Genomic DNA, 23,025 nt, shown 5'->3' on the forward strand with positions numbered 1-23,025 from the left:
ATCCCAAAACGCTGGCGAAGATTGAGAAGTTCCATCTGCTGTTGAAGCTCCCTAATCTGGCAACATAGAGCTTCGTTCTCTTCGGCCAAATTACTTGCCCTCGCTCCCGTTTGATGGACAACACAGTAGTCATGATCTGGAGCCATTTCGGTCTCCATCTCCGAGTCCGAGTCCCCCCCCCTCTGGGGCCCGCGGACATCGTTCCCAGACACTCGGTCTGGGCGCAGATAGTTTGTACCCATTCCACGTAACGTAAATGGGTACGGCTCCCTTCTTCAGCCTCCTCAGCCCCCCGGCAGTCACATCAACATCAGTCTGTTTAAAATGCCGACTACAGACCCGGGTGTTTTTGGTCGGGTTGAAGTCATCCCTCCGGATTCTCTGCTTCCACTCAGCCCGTACCACAGCGTCAACATGGAATAAATGAAAGCTAACTTTCTTGTTGTACCGTGATGAAACGGTACACAATGGCACACAACAATGAAGTCCTGAGGCTCTCACCCTTGAATCCTAAAAACACTCATTGTGTAACTGAAAAAAAATATCTCTCTGGTAAACTAACTCTTTGGTAAACAAACAAGCCCGCTCTCGCTCTGTTTCGCTGTAGCTGTCAGATCACCGGAAGTTTGGACCGGAAGTACTGGCCCACGCACTCAAGTTAGAATGTCAACGGTCGCCATATTGTGCACGGAGCGAATTGACCAACGGTGAAATCAGGTGCTCCATTTGTAAAATTGTAGTATCCAGGGACCCATGAAGGTATTATTCAGGATTATTCATACACATTAGAGAATTTACTCATAAAATAACAGTACATCCAGAAGGGATGGGTCAGAATAATGGAATATTTGATTATTTGTTCCATAGTGTAAAAAACAATTTTTAACTCTTGGACCATTGTAATTTAAAATGGTGGTATCCTGGGGGTGGAGCAGAGGTCATGCCAACAACATCCTAAGAGAGGAAGAGTGATCCTGCTGTGGATAGTAAAATGGTAAAAATGTGGCACTGGAACAGTAAACGAACGGATGACGGACAGACGTTTTCCCCCATCCAAGGCCTACTGTGTCTTGCTCCTTCGCCTCTGTGTGCCCCTCACTAATACATTATCTTTATAGTTAGGGTTACCAGAACATGTAGCTTGTTCGGATGGAAGAACTACGGGATGACAACCTTTCTTAAACATGCCAAGCTTATTTTTCTGCATCATTTCTTAATTGGCTTAAATTTGATGAGGATTAATACCAGAATAACACATTTTTTCACTGTTAAAGTTAGTTTAAAGATATTAAGTGATTTCTTGCCAATGAGCCATGGCTGCCTTTGTGAATCTGGGAACACATAAAATATTTGATCATTCGTTCATACAGCCCCCCGGGTTATTCGACCATGAACATTTTTAGTTATTCACATCCCTTATATCAAGGATATCTTGTATGTCGATTTTGGATATTGTGTACTTTTCATGCTTCTTAGACAGAAGCATGTCTGGTATGCCAAATGTTTAAAAAGTAAATAGTATATGTTTTATTAACCGAAGAGTTAACAGTCAAAGTCTAAATCCACACGTTTGCTTTCAGATGCGTATGAGATAGGGTAGTGGCCGACACAACAAATAGGACTTGTGGTAGTGGTGCATCCCCACTTTTGACTGGCCAAAGTACCTGTTGGAGGAGATAATTGCTCTAGGCAGCTTCAGGCGGCCACTTGTAGAGGATTGGCTGCCTGGGCTAAGTGGCTAGTCACAACGGGACACTGTGGTTGTCCCGGGTAGATGGGGTTGCAAAGCCTTCTTTTCACATCACATGTTTCACCACTGTAAAATGTCAGCGCTAAGTGAAACTTGTCAAGGTTACCTGGAAGTTACCTGTGGACCACACACCGGTAGTCTGCCAATGAGGCCACTTGGCCTGGGGCTGATCTTATGTGTTCTTGCAAAAGGTAGGTCACAGAGATGTATTTAGAAACTGGTTGGGTAACCTGGCTTTACTTTTCAGAAGTGCTCTCGGCTGTAATATATCCACTACTTCGATGTGTGTTTATCAAAGCATGGGTCATACACAGAGGTTGACACTTAGGTTTCAAAAGCACTTGCCCATCGGGCAAGTACAGGTCATGTTCAACTTGCACGAATGTGATGTTCACTTGCCCAAATTATAATCAGAATCGTGAACGGGCCTCTTTTTGCCAGGCACCCGGCCTGGTTTTGGGGTCAAAGAAAACTCGCTCAGAAAGACGGAAGCTGAATGTTGCTTCCACACATGTTGTGTTTAAAAAATAACAAACTTCTCTTTGTTTACTTATTTATCGAACGTTCACATCGTGCCATGAAGTGATTTCAGTCCACCGTTGCAACCTATTAAAGCTATCGCCCAGTTATATGTAGACCTGCATGATTTTATGCAAATGTACATAACTAAATGTCAGAGGTAGTAGCAAAGATGTGTCTTTTTTAACTTTCACATTTCTTGTAGCTCTAACTGAATAATCACAATTGCGTTCCTAGTAGTGTCGTCAGTCGCAATACTGAATTTTCTAACTTTGATACTATACCTGAAAAATTATCGATATTCTATACCATTTTCGATATCAGGGGAAAAGTTTTTTTCAGGAAAGAACGTACCCAAAGTAAATAGAGTATATCTCCACAACTGCAAGGGCGATAATGTCATCTTTGTGCCAAAAGAAAGATTGTTGTGCAAGTGAAATATTCAATGGGGATAATACTTGGTTAAAGTGAATAAAGCCATGGAACACAGCATAATTGGAAGATAACATTTCCAACTGAAATAATTATCAGTTGGTCGTTATCAGTTGGGAGCGCTGTCTTACTATGAGACACAAATAAAGGTAGATATCTTACAATTTTGACACTTGATGCCTCTATTTAATGTTCAGGGCAAATGTAATCGAATGCACCAAGCCAAACAATCGCAAATACACATATGGCCACTAGATTGCGCTGAAGAACATGTTTTCTGATTGAAGGCAATTTACCTTTTTCCTAAGAAACCTTCTCTTAGGCCCCGTTTACACGAGGACGCTTGCGGGTAAAAACGACAAAATATTTTATCGGAAGTGCCTGTTGTTTAGACGGTGACAGCGTTTTTGGTTTTATGTTTTGGTTTTCGCGGTGTAGATAAGAGAAGAAGGAAGATTCTACGCATGCGCTCAGACATGGCAGTGTTGTGTGATGGTGTATCACAGCACCACCTAGCCCCCTGACATGCATACCCAATCGAATTCCACACACTTTAGCGTCACCGTATGCACGTAGATTTCCTCCCGAAAATGCTTGTCTAAACGTAGAATAAAAAGTGAACACGCGACGCCACCTTTGCGTCTTCTGTTCAGACCGTCATGTAATCATGTAAAAATCATGTAAAATCATGTAAAATCATGCCTTAGTCATTGATTGTAAACACCATGTTTAGTTGCAAAATTTGGCCCAGACACTGGATTATCTGTTTATGGTGGTTTTATGCGATCAGAATCAACTTTGTGGACAAAAATCACAAAGGTAAAACTTCATATATTTTGGTTGTTAAAAGAAAAGGGGACGTTTCTTCTTATGTTGTTATTTGCGAGTTTTAGTCACAGAATGATATGGTTTGGACTGTTGGAATAAGTGGAGGCTCAGCCTTAATATAATATATAGTTTGTGAGGGTCCAATTTCGTGAAAAAGATCGCTATTGCTGTGCATATGCACAGTTATGAAACCCAAAACCGTGTTCTTGCATATGACTTTCCTTGGTAATTTGCCTCAATCCTAAGTACTTCCAAACCGCACTCCTCCATCACTACTCCATTTTCCTCCTACCTAAACCGTTCGCGGAGGTGCTGCACTTGAGATGCTAGCTGCGTTGGCTAACCTTTAGCTAACACCTTCGATTCACTGCAAGAGGCCGCACTGCGAGTGAGTGACAGAAGGCGGGGCTATATTCGCGCTGAAGCGATGCGTGTCTGTTAACTCGCTGTCTGAGAGAAGAGAAGACAGCGCGCTGATCAATTGCAAATACTTCTATTTTGTGTGATTTTGCGGAACAAAAGGTTGTTCTGCAGTTTCTAAAATCCCTTAAATAAATAGCCTTTATATTAACATCCACCCAAAATCCACTTGCCCGTTCGGGCAACCAGAAATAAATCTCAACTTGCCCAAATATTACTTTTAGTTGCCCCGGTTAAGCGGGCAACCGTTAATGTCGAGGCCTGATACATCTACACTGACTGACTGGATTACTTTTCACCAAAAGACTCAGAGGCTGATACGATATCTGGTATGTCACTTTGAGACATTTCATGACCATTTCGTCTCCTTGATATGTTTTTGCTGAGTTTAAGAGTATGAACCTCTATATAACCTACCTTTTATGGTTACATTTGGTTGAATACCTGTGGCTAGATATATCAAACCATATGGGTGACATAAAGTACACTTCGTAATTAGATATTGCTTTAGTTAATCAGAAGAGAAAATTGCCCATGATTTCATGGTGAACTTTATGAGTGGCTGGGGAGAAAAACAGTTTTGTTTTTTTTGTCCAAATTTATTCCATTGTTTTGTCCTTTGTGCCTAGTTTTATTCGCTTCAGGGCTGTTTTCTGATACCAGTGCCCTATTTTCTTTGCTGTGTGCACAACAAATCCCTGATAGGGCGATTGCAGGTCTATTTTTAATTGTTTTTAACCATTGCCATCTGTTTAAGGTGCTCTTCGGCAGTTTTCTTTATTTGTTCGATTTCTTTCTTTAAGAAACCAGCTGGTGGCAGGCCTTTCATTCTATAAGCGTTTAAGTTGTTTTTTGCCATTTCAAACCACCCAACTTTTACATTAGTCTCATTCTGCACCCTATCTGAATGCAAGCAAGCAGATCATTCACAAATTCTGTAGTGAATGCAGAGCCACATATGTTTTTTTTCACAGGGTGAAAATGGACTTCCACTCTTCAAAGTTTATGAAGTGATTATTGTGCTGGCAGTATCGGGCCTCTCCGAATCAGACTCTGGTTCAACTTACATAGTTTTATCACCATATTACAACCAAATACGAGTTGTTGCTGGCTCACTGGTGTTGCTCTCCTCACACTGGCTTATAATTCAATAGGATTGTTTATTGTTTTTTCATTGGCATACCACATCATTGCATTATACATATTTCAAAATTATGTCAAATGTCAAAATTATCTTAATTGAGGAAAGTTGCCAACAAGGTAATCCAAATAATTGCACTTGTATATCTTTTATGACCATAGCCCCTTTTACACATGCAGCCCAATGCCGACCATTTAACAGCATAGGGGCGATGTCTGAATGGGATCAGGTATCAAAATGCCGGCATATCAGCTTTGCCAATCTCTCTGTATAAGAGGTTGGAACATTTCCGGTAAAGTTCATATGTCCAAGAAGTACGATAATATTAACGGCACAAGCAAACACAAGGTACAAGATGCTGATGTATGGCTTTGCAGTTGGCGGCTATACATCCATGTTAAACACGTGCAGGAGGGAAAAATTATATATTTTTTTCAAGCTGCAATGACATGTAAAATATAAAATCTTGGAAATTACTAGGCTACTATAGTGGCATTGGCAATGGCAGCGTTCTGCTAAAAGGGAGAAATGGATAGCTTTTACCAGAGAACTGAACTGGAAATTATTAAGTACAGCATTTATATGTGAAAGGGGCTCATTAGTGACAATTTAATGAGCATTAATTGTTTTGTTTTAAATTCTTAGTCATGGACTTTTTCACATTGCTTACATGTCAAATTCCATTAGATGATCCAGATGGCACATGATTCATTCATATCATCTAGGGCTACTCAATTGATTTAACCGCACACATGCCATACATCACACTTTAATTATTGTGCCAAGTCAGACTCAAGTCAGTCATTGAAATTACTCAATCAAACTTTAAACTCTATCAGTCCTTTCCTTTGCCATTGTGGTATTAGTTTTGTTAATGCCTTCATCACAACGAAGAGTGTACATCACTTCCCCTGATCTCTGATCCATATGAGGTCATGACCAAATATGGATGTTTGGATAAACTACATAGTAACAGGCATCCAGTGACTAAGGGCACCTAATGCAAACAGTTTTCATTTGAGAAACTATGGTTTGTTTAATGACACCCAGTTGCTTATTGTGCTGTTATAGTTAGTTGGCTTCAATACAAATTAACGGTAAAAATGATTATCAAACATATTTAAATGTGACTGAAATAAAAATATTTGGCCCAATGGCCAACGGCCCACGTCGTGGTAGGAGGTGGTCAACCCTGTGTTGGAGGATCTTGCCAGCAAAACAAGTTCCTGTATGATGGGTTGCGTCTCTGGGGGCCTGCATGTGGTGAATTTAAAAGCAGTTTGTGTGGGTCCTTGAGTTCTCTATGTGTGTTGTCATGCATGTGAGCATCTCTCTGCTCTGACATCCACCCACCCCCCAGCCCCTGGCAGCCTGACAGCCGGGATGTAGTTCTCAGACTCCTTCCTTTGGCCACCAGCTGCTCCGGGCTCTCCACCTAGCATACAGCAGTCCTCACCGTCTTCATGATAAGGAACTGTGACCCCTTGCCTGGTGCGGTCAGACACTCCAGGCAGCCCCTCCAAAAAAGACCCCCCATGCTGTCATCTGGGTCACAGAATAGGAACCAGCAGAGGATAACTAATAGGCTCTGTCTGAACAAAAGCGATCATTGTAATGGTCTTATTGTATGTCAGTACTTAAGGAGACTAAGATAAGCTTTAATGTATTATAGCCAACGACTGTCTAGCAATTTGAAGACTGTACACAAATCTTTCAGCCTAATCTCTATAAAAATGTAATTCAGAAGTTCACAGACCCTCATTCAGCTGTACTAAGACGACACCCAATTACCTTACAGCATCTCACTGACCAGGGTAAACCTCTGTTGAAACCAGTGGGGGAGCCATGAGATGAGATAAAGGCTGACCCTCTAAAGGGCAGTTCAACAGCTGTTCAGCTGGCAGAAACAGTTCAACATTATTGCTGTCCTAACACAAATTAATCTAATATCCTTGTCATTCACAACAACAGATTAGGCTAGTAGAGGCACTATGCAGTTTGTTTCTGTCATAAAGGCTATATGCATCTGCTGTCAGTGTATAGTGCTGAATCAGCCATGGTCTACATACACGTGTGATTAAGTGGCCCGTATGCTTTAAGCCGACTGGAAAGAAAATACCCACGACTAGACAGAAAATGTGCACCTAGTTCTAAATACTTAATGTGTCTCGATCTCTGGAAAGTAAGAGCAGGTTAGGAATACCTGTGGTTAGGGAGTCTCTTTTGTGTCATATTTCCCAACGGCCTGAGAAGCCAAGAGTGTGGACTATTACTAACTAATGAGAGTACCATATGGTTGTATGGCCCATACCATATGGTTGTATGTGAAATTAAATGTATTGTAGTTAAACCAGGGTTACATAGGCTGTATAGCACATCCTTTTATGTTCTACCAATTCCTTCTGTCTGATGCTCTGAATCCCTTACCCTCACTGTCAGAAAGCATAAGTTTGTTTGCATTCAGCCGGAACTAGAATACTACCAGAGCTAGCATACTGCTAAAACTAGCATTACACAGAACTAGCATACACCAGACTGAATACATCTAGAACTAGCATTATCCAGAGCTAGCATACACCAGAAACATTACATCTAGAACTAGCATTATCCAGAACTAGCACATAGCCAATCGAATACATCTAGATCTAGCATTATCCAGAACTAGCACACAGCCAGAATGAATACATCTAGAACTAGCATTATCCAGAATTAACATAAACCCTGAACAAGCATCCAGCTGAATCTACCCGACAGCTATAATGCATCGTAATAATCACATGCATGCTTTGCTCTCTCATCACGTAGCTGACAAAGCTCGATGACCTACAGGGCTCCAGTGTTTTGATTTGGTCATTGGTAAAGCAGACCCCTGCACGCACCCCTGTCACACGGCTCTGTCAACCAGAGGTGTGTGAATACACACACATTTTAAGCTCTCAGGAACAAAACCCATTTAGGGCTCACTTTTTATGGCTCATGGATATTTTATATGGATGTTGAATATGACCTACACAGATGAAACGTCTTTAAAAACGATGGAGTGATTAGTCATGCGAGGGCTCAAGACTGCGACCATTTATCATGTGGATGTGAGGTAATGTTTCCCTGTGTCCCATCAGTCAGTGCGTTTACATGACACAATCAAATTATTAGGTTAGTCCAACTAAACTTGGATTATTAAGATGTCGGACTAGAATCGAATTGGGTTTCTCATAGTCTAATTAAGTCCCCTAGATTATTCTATGTTAGTCGCATTAAGCGTGCATATATACTGTCAATCAAATTTAAATTGGATTTTGCGTTCTGCGCCAGCTCGAGATTTTTTCGGGGGGGTTGTGAGCCGGAAGTAGAAGGAGACGGTAGTCGTGTTGTTGTTGTCGCCGTAAGAAAACGAAAAACTGCGATTTATTTAAAAAGGTGGCGCAGAAGATGGTGGAAGCCGGTGTCGTGCCAATGTAGTTACCCCCTATAAGAAGTAGGGATGTCCCGATACCACTTTCTCACTTCCGATACCAATACCGCAGCTTTGGCTACCTGCCGGTACCGATATCAGTCCGATACTTTGTTTTACTCTACACAAATAATAATAATAAAAAAATATATGGAAGCACATATGCTTCGCTCGTCGTGATTGCCAATAATCCAAAACACATTAAAACATCTCACTAAAGAAAAGTTTAACGGCTTAAATCAAATGAAAAGATTTGAACAGAGTTCCAAAGTAAGTAAACAATGTAAACATGCACACATTTAAAAATAAATAAATGGTTGGAAACAGAAGAGTTAAACAAATAGCTAAATGGTTAACAAAGTTTAAATACATTTGAGAAAATAGCTGAGCTGTTACAGCTGATCGTTTGGAATGGTTGAATGAAGTGTGTGCGCTTGTGCAAGCGTGTGTATCATCACTTGTAGTAACCAGGAAGTGTTATTGACGTTATTCTTTCACGTCTAGTTAATCGAGATAAGCGCACAAAATGATAAGGCTTGTACCGTTGGAATCCTTGGAGTCTCTTTCATATGGCATATCGTTTGTGTAGATATCGTGACGTGAAAGATATAGTTTACGTAAGCCTTTAGCTGCTACTGTAAGTACATCGGATATGTAAGAAGCAGCAAGCCTCTAGCCATATAAACGGGGGTCCCCACACCCAAACGGCCGATATATAATAATCATATTTCAAATTGATTAATCATTTTAATAGATTGGACGTCCGCGACGTCCGAAATGGTCTGCTTTAGCGATCGCTAAGCTTCATCACAACAGCTGTGATCCGCTCTTGCCCAAGCTGGAGTGTCTGGAGTGACCGCGTGGTCGCGCTCGACAACAGCCGAGGTGAGCCGTGCAACAGCCAGGCTAGTTCTTCTTTACGGTTGAATTTCTGCCAAACTGCTGACCATGACTGTTCAACAGGTAGCTCTCATGCGCTAGCTCTCATGCGCATGCGACTCATATGCGCCTAATTGGTGACTATTGTTATCACGTGAAACGCTGCGCGGATCGGATCATATTTATTTCTCCTCCCCGATATCCGATCCAGCGTAATGGGCCAATGTCGGACTGATACCGATGCCGTGGATCGGATCGGGACATCCCTAATAAGAGTATCCCGGCCCCGGGAGTGCGCATGCATCCAGTGCAGGTGGAAGCACACAGACACTATGCTTCGATTTCACCCAAGACTGAATTAAAATGTTTTTCTAAATGTTGGTCATCAACGAGGTTGTAAAAGTATTAACCTCGGGCACATCTGTCAAATTAAATGTTTATTTCTTCTGACGTGTTTACGGTCATTATTCATTCATTGCGCCATGGCCGAACTGATGGGGATATTCTCTGATATTCAGAATCTTAAAGACTGCGTCGGGTTCTCCGACTCTCTGGTACTTCCACAACAAGTAATGACTCGTAGTGGGGGTTATCTCGACCATGGTGGAGAAGGAATTTGGGGAGAGGAACTTTGGCTTTGACTCTCTGAAGTCCAGATTGAACTGCGATATGAAGGAGAAGGGTATTGTTATCGTATGCGGGCTCCGCAACATAGGTGATCCACAAAAGCCGGTCAGAACAAGGGGATGTCTGAGAGTAGGGTTTATTTTTTTACAAAATAAAGGGACGTCGGAGTAGTGGGCAGTAGACCAATGGGAATTTATCAGGTTATTGAGAGGTTGAAACAATTGAGCGTCGGAAAAATGACATGGAGCCGAACTGACAGCTGTCTACTGAAAACTACGAACGCCGCCTGAGTTTGTTGTTGCTGGTGACGTAAAGAGGTCAATCGCTCTATTAAAACTAGTTGAAATGGGTACATTGCCACCTATCGTACCGGGGCATGACGTGCTTCGGCCAATGAATCGATTTTCTCACCGCCATGTGAACTCGGACAATTGCAGTTGTGCAATTGAGGAGCATGGTCCAAGTCTGACTGTTTCAGAAGAGCTTCAATGTGAAACGGGTTGCTCACCAGACGATCCACCGAGCGCCTCGTCCTGTAGAAGGACAATATACATGAGATGATTGGATTTAGATCTTGTTCTTGGTTTTTAATGAAATGAGTGGTAACTGATGGCACTGCAATGCGCGCCACCTACCAAGGTTTTCTCCAGTGCAAGTTATAGTGCAGCTGTATTGCGGTGCCAGTGTGAGTGCTCTATTTGGAAACGTGACCCACTTAAGTTTCAATGAAGACACACTGCTTTGATCATAAAACCATAAAAGTGTTTTGTACATTGTGCAAAGTTTTAAAGAAATTGCACTGCAGCACTAGCGCATTTCAAGAGCATGCTATTCTTGTTTGTTGACGGATCAGCAGAAAATAAAATAAAGTATATTTTGAGTATACAACCCAATTATTAGGATGTTATTATTAGGAGGTATTTCATATAGGAGGAGGAGCACGAAGAGTTGGTTCTAAGGAAAGAGATGTCGAGGCGCTGGCGGTAATAATAAAAAAAAAAATCTGCTTTCAATAAAAACATATGACATAACTTATTTAAAGTGAGTGAATCTGTTCAAATTAATACATTCAGATGAATGGTACGTGACAAAGGACATTCTCCTGTCTATGATCACACTTTTTAGGGTGCCACCAAATGATGATGTAAATGGCACCAATGGCACCAGTAGAAGTGCTAGTCTTGAGCCCGGCATGGAGATGACTGCCAGCCTTCAGCCACCCAACCTCTGCAACCTTTGGCATGTTCACCGGACAGATGGCCTTCCATTTCCATTCATGTGTAGTTAATTAATCAGTGTTTGGTCTCTTCATTCAAACATTTGGCTGCATGTTGTGGTTCAGCCTATATTAACATTCATCTACAGTTAAATCAGGGCCGAATATCAGTTTTCCCTCCCTCAGCTCGTTCATCTTGTTTCTGAATATTAACTGACTGGTCAGTTATTTTGTTACGTATGTTGCAAGAGTACAATTTCCGGCACATGACCGTGTAGATATTTTAATGTTGTCTAAATGTTTTATCTCTTAATTGATTATGTTGAATTGTTATTTCAAGTTAATCTTAATTCAAAGAGCAACATTAAAAACAAGGACATCACTGGCTCCCCATGACCTTATCCAGAGGCATGGAACAGAAAGAAAACCAGAGGATTAATGAATCCATATCTACATACTTCCAGCTATGGCTGGTGATTTTTTCAGTTTAATGATTCACTTGCAATGTTACCTAACTGCATTGGTTGTGAAAGAGCAAGTGAACCCGCTGTTACAGCTGGGATTGCGTCTTACGACCTAAGTTAACTTTGTGATACTTTTTTAGTAGCATTGTTTTGTATGGGCTTTATAATGAACATTGAATAGTGAATACACCATATATCCTGGCGTTATACTGAGAAGCCTCACTTGGACATGGACATCAAAATAAATGGCTGCTCCGAATGAGCTCCACAAATCCACAAACATCGTAGTGTTGGACTATATTATATATAAATATTTTTTGTCCGGGAAACCTTACTCCCACGGATGTGATCATCAAATCAACGGCTGTCCATAACGAGCTCCACACATCCAACCATCCCACACGCCGTTGTCATACTTTAAGTGTGTGAGAAGCTAAACCCTCTCTCTGATGCCACATACAGCTGCTGCAAAAGCCAAACAGTTTAAAAAACACACAGAAACTACGTTCACATAGTGCTTTTGGGAGATAAAAAACAGAACATCAAATTTTGTTGTTTTTCGCTAAATTGGGATCTTATTTCAACAGTGATAAAATGGCATAGATTACTACGTTGACAATCACTAGACGTATTACCACATATATGGGGAACACAACCAATGTATTCGGGCACCTGTGACCGACACATGCAGGTGTGTGTAGCTGCACCTGGTGCAGATGCCAGCTCAATCCTGCAAAAGACAAGTAACCCTGGCATCAGCATTTCAAACAGTCACTCCTTACAAGACATGACCTATTCCATCACACAAAATAAGATTAACTCTACTATACTGTAGAAAAAAGGGTTGAGAAAGATTCTGCAAATGATGGAGCATTTATTCAGGTCTTTTTAGTTTGTTTAGAGAAAATTTGCAAATATTTTGCTGGTTTGAAAAAGTCGAGAGTGCATTAACAGGGGAAATTGCCAAACACTGCTTTCAGCAGGTAAAAGCAGCTGCAAAAAAAGGTTTTCAGGGTGGTGCAGACTAATGGGTTTTTCAGCTGAGAAAGCTAATGTCTCTCTCTCTCTCTTCCTCTCTCCCTCTCCCCATTCATCCAATCTTTCTCCATTCATCCTCCTATCCGCTTACTTTTCTCCTTTAATTTCCTATTTTCCCGCTCAATAATTTCCCCCTTCCGCCGATCCACTCTATTCGCTCTCCCTCCACCCCTCCTCTCTCCTCCCTCCGTCCCTCCCCCAGGCGAGGTTACCATGGTGGACCGGCTTGCCAACAGTGAGGCCAATTCCAAGCGGATCGGTGTGGTGGAAGGCTGCTTCGGCGCGGCGGGCCAGCCGCTGACCATTCCGGGCCGCGTGCTGATCGGCGAGGGCGTGCTCACCAAGCTGTGCCGCAAGAGGCCCAAGGCGCGGCAGTTTTTCCTGTTCAACGACATCCTCGTGTACGGCAACATCGTGATCCAGAAGAAGAAGTACAACAAGCAGCACATCATCCCTCTGGAGAGCGTCACCATCGACACGGTGCCGGACGAGGGCGAGCTGCGCAACGGCTGGCTCATCAAGACGCCCACCAAGTCGTTCGCCGTGTACGCTGCCACCGCCACGGAGAAGTCTGAGTGGATGAACCACATCGCCAAGTGCGTGGCCGACCTGCTCAGCAAGAGCGGCAAGTCGCCGACGGGCGAGCACGCGGCCGTCTGGGTGCCCGACTCGGAGGCCACGGTGTGCATGCGCTGCCTCAAGGTCAAGTTCACGCCCGTCAGCCGCCGCCACCACTGCAGGAAGTGCGGCTTCGTGGTGTGCGGTCCGTGCTCGGATAAGAAGTACCTGCTGCCCAGCCAGTCGTCCAAGCCGGTGCGCGTGTGTGAGTTCTGCTACGTGCACCTGACGTCAGCCGGGGGGGGCTACGCCCAGCGCGCCGACTCCTTCGGCCGGCAGGGCTTCAACCTGTCGGACGATGAGGACGAAGACGACAGCAGCGACTGAGGAAAAGGTCTTGCCCCGGCGGACCCCCTGAACCCTAGCTTCACCCCCCACCCCCCATCCCAAGCCCCAGCCCCCTGCTCTTCAGGGAGGAATGGTTCGTTGATTTATTTCCCTTTTGAATTTTGTATTTCACAACCCTGGCCCAGAATCCCGCTCACTAGCTTGAGGTGAAACTTGAACATGCAGCTTGTGACTGCGTTTGGTCACCGTGCTTTGGTGGCCTTGCTTTTTAATGAGGATGTCTTCCCGCCCTTGGAGTTTGGAAGGATTGACTTAAGACACACATGCACACACACATCTCTTTCAGCCCCTTAGCCGACGTGTTCAGACGTCATTACACAAGACAGTGGTGCTACTACATCTCCATGCTACCCCTTTCTGTCTCTTTGTCTCTTTATTTTCCATGATGGATTATAGGCACGATAAGGGTCCTAACATGCTCCATTATCAAACCGCATGGTGCTCTTTTTTTTGCAAATGTTTTGCAATTTGGCTTTATTTGGGAGTCCCAAATAAATAAAGGCTTTATTTGGGAGTTCTAAACTTTAATCTCACGCTCGGGATCGACCTTGCACTGCAGGCCTTGGCTTGCAGAACGTGTTTTTTGAGAGTTGTATCTGAAACCTGCGGTAGGACCAATCTATGACTCAGTTCAGCTAGGTCAGCTTTGGTTAGTTTCACTGTTTTTGGTCACGGTTTTAGGTTAAAACATAAAAAGCAAAAAATAGGTTTAAACTCGGAGTAGGCTCACTATGGCATCAAATATTATATTCCCTTTCTGTGTATTTACGCCTGTACGTCTTCGACTGCAGAATGTGTCTGTAAATGCTTTAAACACGCCCAAGCCTAGCCATTTAAAACAGTTTTTGATGGGAACCGTTTCTCCCTTCAGTTTTGCTCTTTCAAATTGGGTTAAAGAACATGCCGTGCATTACATTTTATACTCCATTCTACTTTCTGGGGAAAAGCAACCCACCCCATTTATTCCCAGTTTAGTTTGCTAGGGGCAGGATTGTGGCTGGAGCCAGATGGTGGGAATGGTCAGAGAGTGTTCAGAGCGAGAATAAGATGATGAATACATTTACTGCCTACTGCTCACTGGTCCCATGTTGGTGTGTGTTTTCGATTACTAGTTCCATTGAAATCACCAAACCTTAATTTTCCCGGTTCATTCAAGTCTCAGCTTGAACTTGAGCTTGTGTTATTTTTTGCAACCCAAGAACTGCAGTGGAAATAAACAGTCACCGTAGCACTGGCTGAAGTAGCTCTGAGTTGTGCTCATTATCACTTTAACATTGAGATGGTTGTGTCCAAAAAAACTTTGGAAAATCTCAGGAAGTGGAAAATTCCAGATTCTCAGCGCTAAACAGAAGCTCGTTCCTATGGGAGAGTTCCGGCCCCCAGAGACACTGCTGATGTCACTCATCCCCAGTCATGAGCGCTTCTCTGGCCTGAACTATTATCAGCATGATGGGTTCTTTGATGACACCCATTCTGGTGGCTGAGGTGTGTGACACCCAAGGGACACATGGACCCTGGCCAGTATCCTGTTAGGTGACTTCAGTGGTTTAGACGTTGAGCAGAGTGGGGTTGCTTGGACAATTTGTCGTCCCGCCTTCCACAAGAAAGAGAACCGTCGTGCGGTTTCTACCAGTCCCCCCCCCATTCCACAAGGCAGTAAACCATTGAATGGGCTTCCATTGTGGCCTGCCTCACTCTCTCAGTTTGTCAGGCAGCGATGCGTCATAAAGAGAGCGTTGTTGCTCAATGATTGTTGCTGCCATCCTGTCACTGACGGCTCTAGTGAGAGGATGGAATAATCAGGAAACCCACACATCGTCTTCCCCTTCACGCCATGTCACACAAAAAGACCACCTGGGCCTAACTGACCCCCTCGCGGAGCCACAGGAAGTTAATCTAACCTACAGGAAATCAGTTCCCCTCAGGGCCATCCCTCATTGTGTCCGTCCGTACATCAGAGTGCATTGTAAAGTCAATGACCACGGATTACCCTGGTCATGTGATCAGACTGCAGAATTGGCAGATAGTGAGGAGCTGCTTGGCCGTTGTGATGAAGTGTGTGCGGATGTGTGCCCATGTGAATGATGCAAGCTGTCAGTCCTGCCCCTATTTTCTATTCCTGTTTTTCTACGATTAACCCTTTATTGAAACGTTGAGTTCATTCCTTGAATAGGGGACAATAATAACCACAAAGACATTATTACAACAAACTTTGTGCCCCCAAATAAAACAGCGACGGACAGTGAATCTAAACTCTGAGGTTGTTGAGCTATTATTCTATTAGTCTATTTTGTGTGTCTGAGATGCAGCCCCTACACGGCAGGCCCAACCCTACACCACACCAAAGCTCAACAGGTGGCACCTATTTGTGTGTGCGTCATGTTGGGTGGCTTTGTGGCCACAATCTAAAGCGAGAGTGGTCCTCTTTGACGGGCGCGTCTTCTCCCCGCATTAAGATATATTTTTGTATTCGCCCGACACCCATTTGGATACGATGGGCATCACAGACCACATGCTTTGTGTAAAATCAAACGTCACCGTTCTTGCTTTCTGGGTGAGTGTCTTTATAAAGATACAAATATAACATTTCTTTAACTGTCCAAACCTAATTCTTTGCAACCAATTGCTACGGTGGTTTCTGAAACGGTCCACTGTAGGACTGTTCAGGCCCATATGGTGGTGTTCACTGACCCAACTAGCTTAGCTATGCTTTCAAGCCGCCTGCTAACAATCACGTTCCCACAGGTGGCACAAGGAATAAAACAAAAAAAAGGGATCCTAGTCTATTTTTGTACGTGTTTTGAAGATGATTTGATGTATGCCATGTGAAACCCCAGGAGATGCCTCTCCGCACCACACGAGGGGGCGAAGACTTTGGAATTAACATGGAAATCCACATTTGTAACACGACTCAGCGGCTGTTCCATGGGACAGGTTGGATCACAGAATCTCCTCCCTGCAAGACTCCAGGCGGCGCCGTCCAACGCATCAGCTCTGAATTGCGCTCAACCCGTTGATCTCTGGCTCAGAGCTTTAAGTGGCCGCTCAAACCGGCACATCAGCGGAGAGCTGGTTCTGTTGCCCCTCTCCCCCCTTTTGATGTTAAACAATGATTTCCTTTTCTTTTTTCGTACAGATTTGCATTTGTCCTTGTATAGTATTAGTTATGTGACGACGCTGTCTCTAGTGCCTGGCACCCCCCTACCACCCCCAAGACAGGAATTCCTCGGGGTTTAGATGCGACGGACTTCCTGAATTACAGAGAGATTGTATTTGCATGTGTGATGGTGTTTTTATTTCAGAAACTCAAGTGAGGTCAAATTTAATTGTATCGCCTTTGAGCACAGTCAGACAGGGCTTCACTGCCCCACACTGACCCACACTGACCCACACTGCCCCAAACCACAGACCAGTCTAAAGGGCAAAGGAAAAGCACATTTGACTGCGGACTTTCATCCATTAATTGGAGGATAAGGGTCACATTGGCCGGGCTGATGCTGACCATAAAAACAGACTGCCCAGACCAGTGGATGAGGCTCCCAGTTATAGGCCACTAGGTCAGCGTTAACCCAGGGAGAGGGTGCTTGTCCTGGAATGTCCTCACCACATCCACCCCATGATGATTCAATCGTTAAAGGAGCCCTATTTTACCACCAGGAGATTACAAAATGGGTCCATTAGTGACATCAGAAGTGGGCGTGTCTACCCAGATATGTAATATGATTGGTCTAAAATAGAGGCTCTTTGAATGGGATAGTGTTTGTGTCTGTTATCTGAGTGGCTGTTAAAGGACCAATCAAACAAGAGGGAGCTGGGGCTAGAGTCGATAGACAGACGAGGTCTGCTCGTGACCAACTTGGAGTTGTAGAGCACAGATCATGTTTAAGGGACTATAATGATATTCAGGTAACCTGATGAATGAATTCTCCTGGATTTCTATATGCGCTCTAATGTGCTTCTTGGTGGTGTATTTTTATCTCCATTTCATTTTTTCCATTGGTTGGTTTGATTGGAAGGTGTTTATTTTTGCATTGAAATTCTTTATTTCAAATGAAAAGGGCTTCAATTTGAATGTAATCCAGTATGTCATTGTTACATACAAATTTTGACAGAATTTTAAATAAAAGAAAATCTAATTTTTTTTTGTGTGTGTATTTAAAATAATGTGTGTGTGTATATATATATGGTCTCTATGATAACTCCAACTTTTCTGCTGTGTAATCAAGCTTCAACTTTGCCTGATAAAACAATGTAGGCTTGTAATAATGAAACCCATCTGATAATAGAATAGGACCCTTATGAAACAATTGGCTGGCTTATCTGTCTGTACCTACCTACCTGCCTGCCTACCTACCTACCTACCTACCTACCTACCTACCTACCTACCTGCGCCTACCTGCCTGCCTGCACTTGCTCTGCCTGTGCATTCTGGCTCATGAGCAGAGTCTCCAATTAAGGCAGGCGGACCCTGAACCCTGGGCGGAGCCAGAGTCCTGGGTGGAGCCAGACCCAGAGCCCTGGGCGGAGCCAGACCAGCCAGACCCAGAGCCCTGGGCGGAGCCAGAGCCCTGGGAGGACCCCGAGCCCTGGGCGGAGCCAGAGCCCTAGGCAGAGCTGGACTCTGGTTGGACCCAATTAGGAGGACCTAATGCTAAAGCTAGCGAGCTGGCTATGTGTTTGGTGGCTTTGGAGGGAGGCCTGAAGGTCGGGCTGGGAAGTTTACGGTTGAATAGCCTTAATAAATCATTGATTAATGCAAAGTGATAAATTACACCACCTTGATATTCTTTCTTAATTTGAAACCAGGCCAACGGGTTGACCTCAAAATCAGACAAAATCCATCAGAAAATAAACACAGCACGAAGGTTGCTGAGAAACTCCAGCGAGCGGGATAGACAAGTCATTCAGTTGAAGGTCTCATTCATAGGCATACTTTAGACAACATTCTCTCTACACCTCCCTGAACCCCACACAATGTCCACTGAAAGGCATATACAACCTTGTTCATTCTTTTCAACTCAAACACGTTTAAAGAAAAACAACCGTCTATTCTGTGGGTGACGGCTAGGCTTTAAATTGTTGAGGTAAACCTCACAAGGTCAGTTGAGGCTTGCCTGCAGCCTAAAGGTGTTTCACAGTCTTTACCGGCGCAACTTTTATCTACAATAAGAACCTCCAACGTAACTAACCTTACCCAATTGAACCATTGGGATCATTGATTCTGTATTGATTCTTGCATTTTTGGTAATTCGTGGTCGTGGGACCCTTCATTCAGTGTCAGGGTGTTAATAGAAGAAGCCTGGACGCGATTGACCAATTTCAATGACAGATTTCCAACCACGCTGGCCTGCACTCATAGTGGGCTATGTTTTCTCTTAGAAGCGTTGTTGCACGCTTTCTAGTATTAGTTTGGATTGCAGCCACCACTTTGAATCATGCGTGGTCTATTGACTTAGTCTCATTTGTGTCCCTTCTGCAGAAAGCATCTGCTTAATAATGAGTAAAGGTGTCTGGATAAAAAGGGAAATGTCTGAGCTCCTGTCAGCTAAATGCCAAACAGCTTTTTAAAATGCCTCTGGAATCTACAGGGACACGTGTTGAATCTTTGCCGCCCTAATAGGAGCTAAGTTTCCACTGCTGGGAATAGGGGGAGTTGGTGTGAGGATCGATGATGAATATAATGAAGAGATAAAAAAGCACGTCTTCTTTTAAATCCGCAGCTGTGAGAATTGAAAGGATCTTTTTATTTATAATATATTGAAAGTACATTTGTATGAGGGGTACAATCATCTTTATGAGTGACAGAAAAGCTTCAAAATGATTGTTGGTGAGTGGCGCTCACCAAGTAGATAATGAGATATAATGTCGCCAATCATTTCTATTATATCAAAAACACACTGAATGACACTTCTCTCATTCGCAGTTCAGCGATTGAATCGCCTACCAATGAGATGACCACGGACAAAGATGTGAATAGAATAAAATCCACATAACAAAGGGTTGCTAGTTGGAATCGGGATTCCAAGGCTCTTTATACTGTCAACGTCAGCGAATTCCTGTATATTTTTGGCATAGCAATTCCACGATACAAATCAGCCGCAAATGCATTATAATTTCATTGCAAATCTATAAAGAACAAAAACATTTCTTAATGAAAAGAATATTATAATATGCAATCAAGAACAAAATCCTTCCTTAATGTAATTCATATGTTCTGTACGTCACCGTTGGGCTGCTGAACCTCAAGGTGAATACCTTTCCCTTGAGTAGGACATCAAAAGCATCTCATTAAAGAACCTATCCACCTTTTATGTATGAAATCAAGCTTGCTCTTACCAGAGCGCAGATACACTCTTTACACTCTCTTATCTACCATAACTTTTACTATAATAGATATCGTTTAAAGTATGGATGCACAGGTGTCACACTATTCGGACCACAAATAGAGCATGTCCCAAAACCTCAAAGAATATTCACTTTGTCCTGACAACATATTCAACATAATCATGTTTAGATTTGAAAGGCGAATCGTGTGTGTTTCCCCGTGGATAAATGATTTAAGAAAAGGGCTTTCAACTTCTGTATTGGCCATTCCAACAACGGTCAGTCTGATAACCACTCAGCACATCTTGAGAGGAGAAACCCTGCCATCTAATAACAGCTGATGGGTGACAAACATACCAGAGAAATGCACAGTGTGGCTGGGTTCAGGATTATCAGTTGAATCACATTCTAACCACGGTTAATCTTGGATTGGATGTCTAAATAAGATGGCTTAAAACACGCTTAGCTTTCAATTTACAGCTTTTCCAAAACATGTAGATAAACATTTCATCAATGTTAAACAAATCTATAAATCATGGACTGGAATTGGAATAAACATCACAACTGTTCACTCTGTCACTGACACTGGTAAAACAACTTTTTAAACTTTTAATTGACACTGAAATAGACTCCTCAACGTTGAAAGGAAAAATTCATCACCATATCTGAAGGCTTGTCTGCATGTCTGAGGAGAGGTCAAAGGTCAGGCACAAGAAGATGGTGAAAACCTTGCCGCTCGTCCTTGGCTGACAAGAGACCAGGAACTATTTTATTATTATCCTCATTCTGCTCTGCCTGCTTCAGTCACACACACACACACACACACACACACACACACACACACACACACACATACACACACACACACACACACACACACAGACACACACACACACACACACATTATTGACATGATAAATGTGTTGAGCAATAAGGTTAAGAACACACTTTATACTGTCAACATATTCAATTTTTTTTACTTTTGGCCAGATGTGTTTGAGTAATTTACATTAGTCAAAACGTTAAAAGGAACATTTTTATATATTATATTAGACATTATACACTGAATTCATGAACACATTTGGCAAAGCAATTCCAGAATACTGTGTGAATACGATATTGTGTTGCATTGCAAAAAAGTGCAATTCATCTTGTTGAAAATCATTCCTTATGTAATTAATATGTCGTGTACATCACCATTGGGCTGTTGAACCCTCTGATAACAGCAACTCAAGGTAAATACCTTTCCCTTGAGTAGGACATAAAAATAAACTCATTACAAAACCTATAAACACTTTATGGATGAAATCAAGATTGCTCTCACCAGAACGCAGATACACTTTTCTCTTGCCCACCATCATTATTATAGTAGTTTGTTTTCAAGTATATCCTATTTTTATATATAATAGTTCCAAGAATGGCTGCACACGTATCGCACTATTCTGACCACAAATAGAGCATGTCCCAGAACCTCTCAAAGGGAATTCACTACATACTGACAACATGTTCAACATAATCATGTTCAGATTTGAGAGGCGTACCGTGAATAGCACCGTGGATAAATGATACAAAAACGAGGCTTTTTACTTCTGTATTGGCCATTCCAACAAGGGTCAGTTTGATAACCACTCAGCACATCTTGAGAGGAGAAACCCTGCCGTGTAATCAGAGAACATGACAGCTGATGGGAAACAAACATACCAGATGCATGCACAGTCCGGCTGGGTCCAGGATTATCAGTCGAATCACATTCTAAACACGGTTCAACTTGGATTGGATGTCTAAATAAGATGGCTGGAAACACGCTTAGCTTTCAATTTACTGCTTTGACAAAACAGGTAGATAAACGTTTCATCTCAATGTTAAACGAATCTGTAAATCGCGGACCGGATATGAAAGAAAAAAAAAAAGCTCACGTTGTCACAGGAGAAGGGAGGACAACCTCTCAGCCTTGAGTGAGAGAGAGAGACAGCACTTCCGGACACTCTTTGTTAGGCTGCAGCTGGGTCGATCAGGGGATAGTGGTCGAGGTGAATAGGAAACCTTGCCCTCTTCGGAGGGAAACTTGTTCATAAAAGGAAGCAAATCCTTTAACATGCACTCAACCCTTTATAATCTATAACTAGTGCAGCCAAATCGATAATTGATTAAGTCCGCTCCTTGGTTCATGTGTTTTGTACCCAGGATTATTTTGGTGTAGAAAGGTGATCGGGATGGTTGTCACCTTTGACCTGAGGTGAGGTGGCCCCAATGAATGAATGAAAACCCAGTTAAGTTACCCTCATTCCAATGGGATCAATGGTAAGTAAGTAAGCCCAATCAGGCCTACTCTATATCATACGCTGTGGCACAATGGAGTATTCAAACAAGCTTTGGATCAGACTGGATCAGTAGGTTTATTTTCTACTCAGTTATTCCAAAAATCTTTCAACACAAGAGGATGTTAGTTGTTAAAAAGTGACTCGAAGGCTGAGCTTTATTCCTGACAATTACACAATTTGCCTCCTCTGGACGATCGAGAGGAAGCTGGAATGTCTGCCCTGCACTCTGAGGAGAGCCTGAACACAGTCCATCATTATTAGACTGTGTGTCGGCTATAGAGCGGGGCCCGCCTCCACCGCCACATCAATCAAAGTAATTGCAGTTCCTTGGGTGCATTAATGCACCCAAGGAACTGCAATCAAAAGCTGCCTTCTGATTTTATCCTCTTCCACTTTTCCACATCGGAAATCACACACGCACACACAAAACACAAAACCTTTAATCTATATGCTTATTTGAAGGGTGAGGACAGAAAAGAGTACATCGCAGCTTGTATGTATTAAATGTAACTACAAGAGCTATTTGAGCGCCTGGTAATTTTACCAGGATTTACACACGCCTGTAATCTGACCGACACGACACACGCGTTCGCTCTCTCTCACACACACACACACGCACACACACGCACCACACACACACACACACACA

General features: G+C 43.0%; 1 protein-coding gene across 1 annotated transcript in view; it reads left to right on the forward strand.

The window, feature by feature from the left end:
* plekhf2 (pleckstrin homology domain containing, family F (with FYVE domain) member 2) overlaps window positions 1–17,872 on the forward strand; it is a 30,410-nt gene extending 12,538 nt beyond the window's left edge. The window contains exon 2 of the mRNA XM_079739231.1: window positions 12,968–17,872. Within this exon, the coding sequence (XP_079595357.1) occupies window positions 12,979–13,710 (732 nt within the window). The 5' untranslated portion in view covers window positions 12,968–12,978 and the 3' untranslated portion in view covers window positions 13,711–17,872. The remainder of the gene's footprint in view (window positions 1–12,967) is intronic.
* Window positions 17,873–23,025: the final 5,153 nt, after the last annotated feature.

Source organism: Pollachius pollachius, assembly GCF_949987615.1.
Source record: "Pollachius pollachius genome assembly, chromosome: 1".
NCBI classification, from domain to species: Eukaryota; Metazoa; Chordata; class Actinopteri; order Gadiformes; family Gadidae; genus Pollachius; species Pollachius pollachius.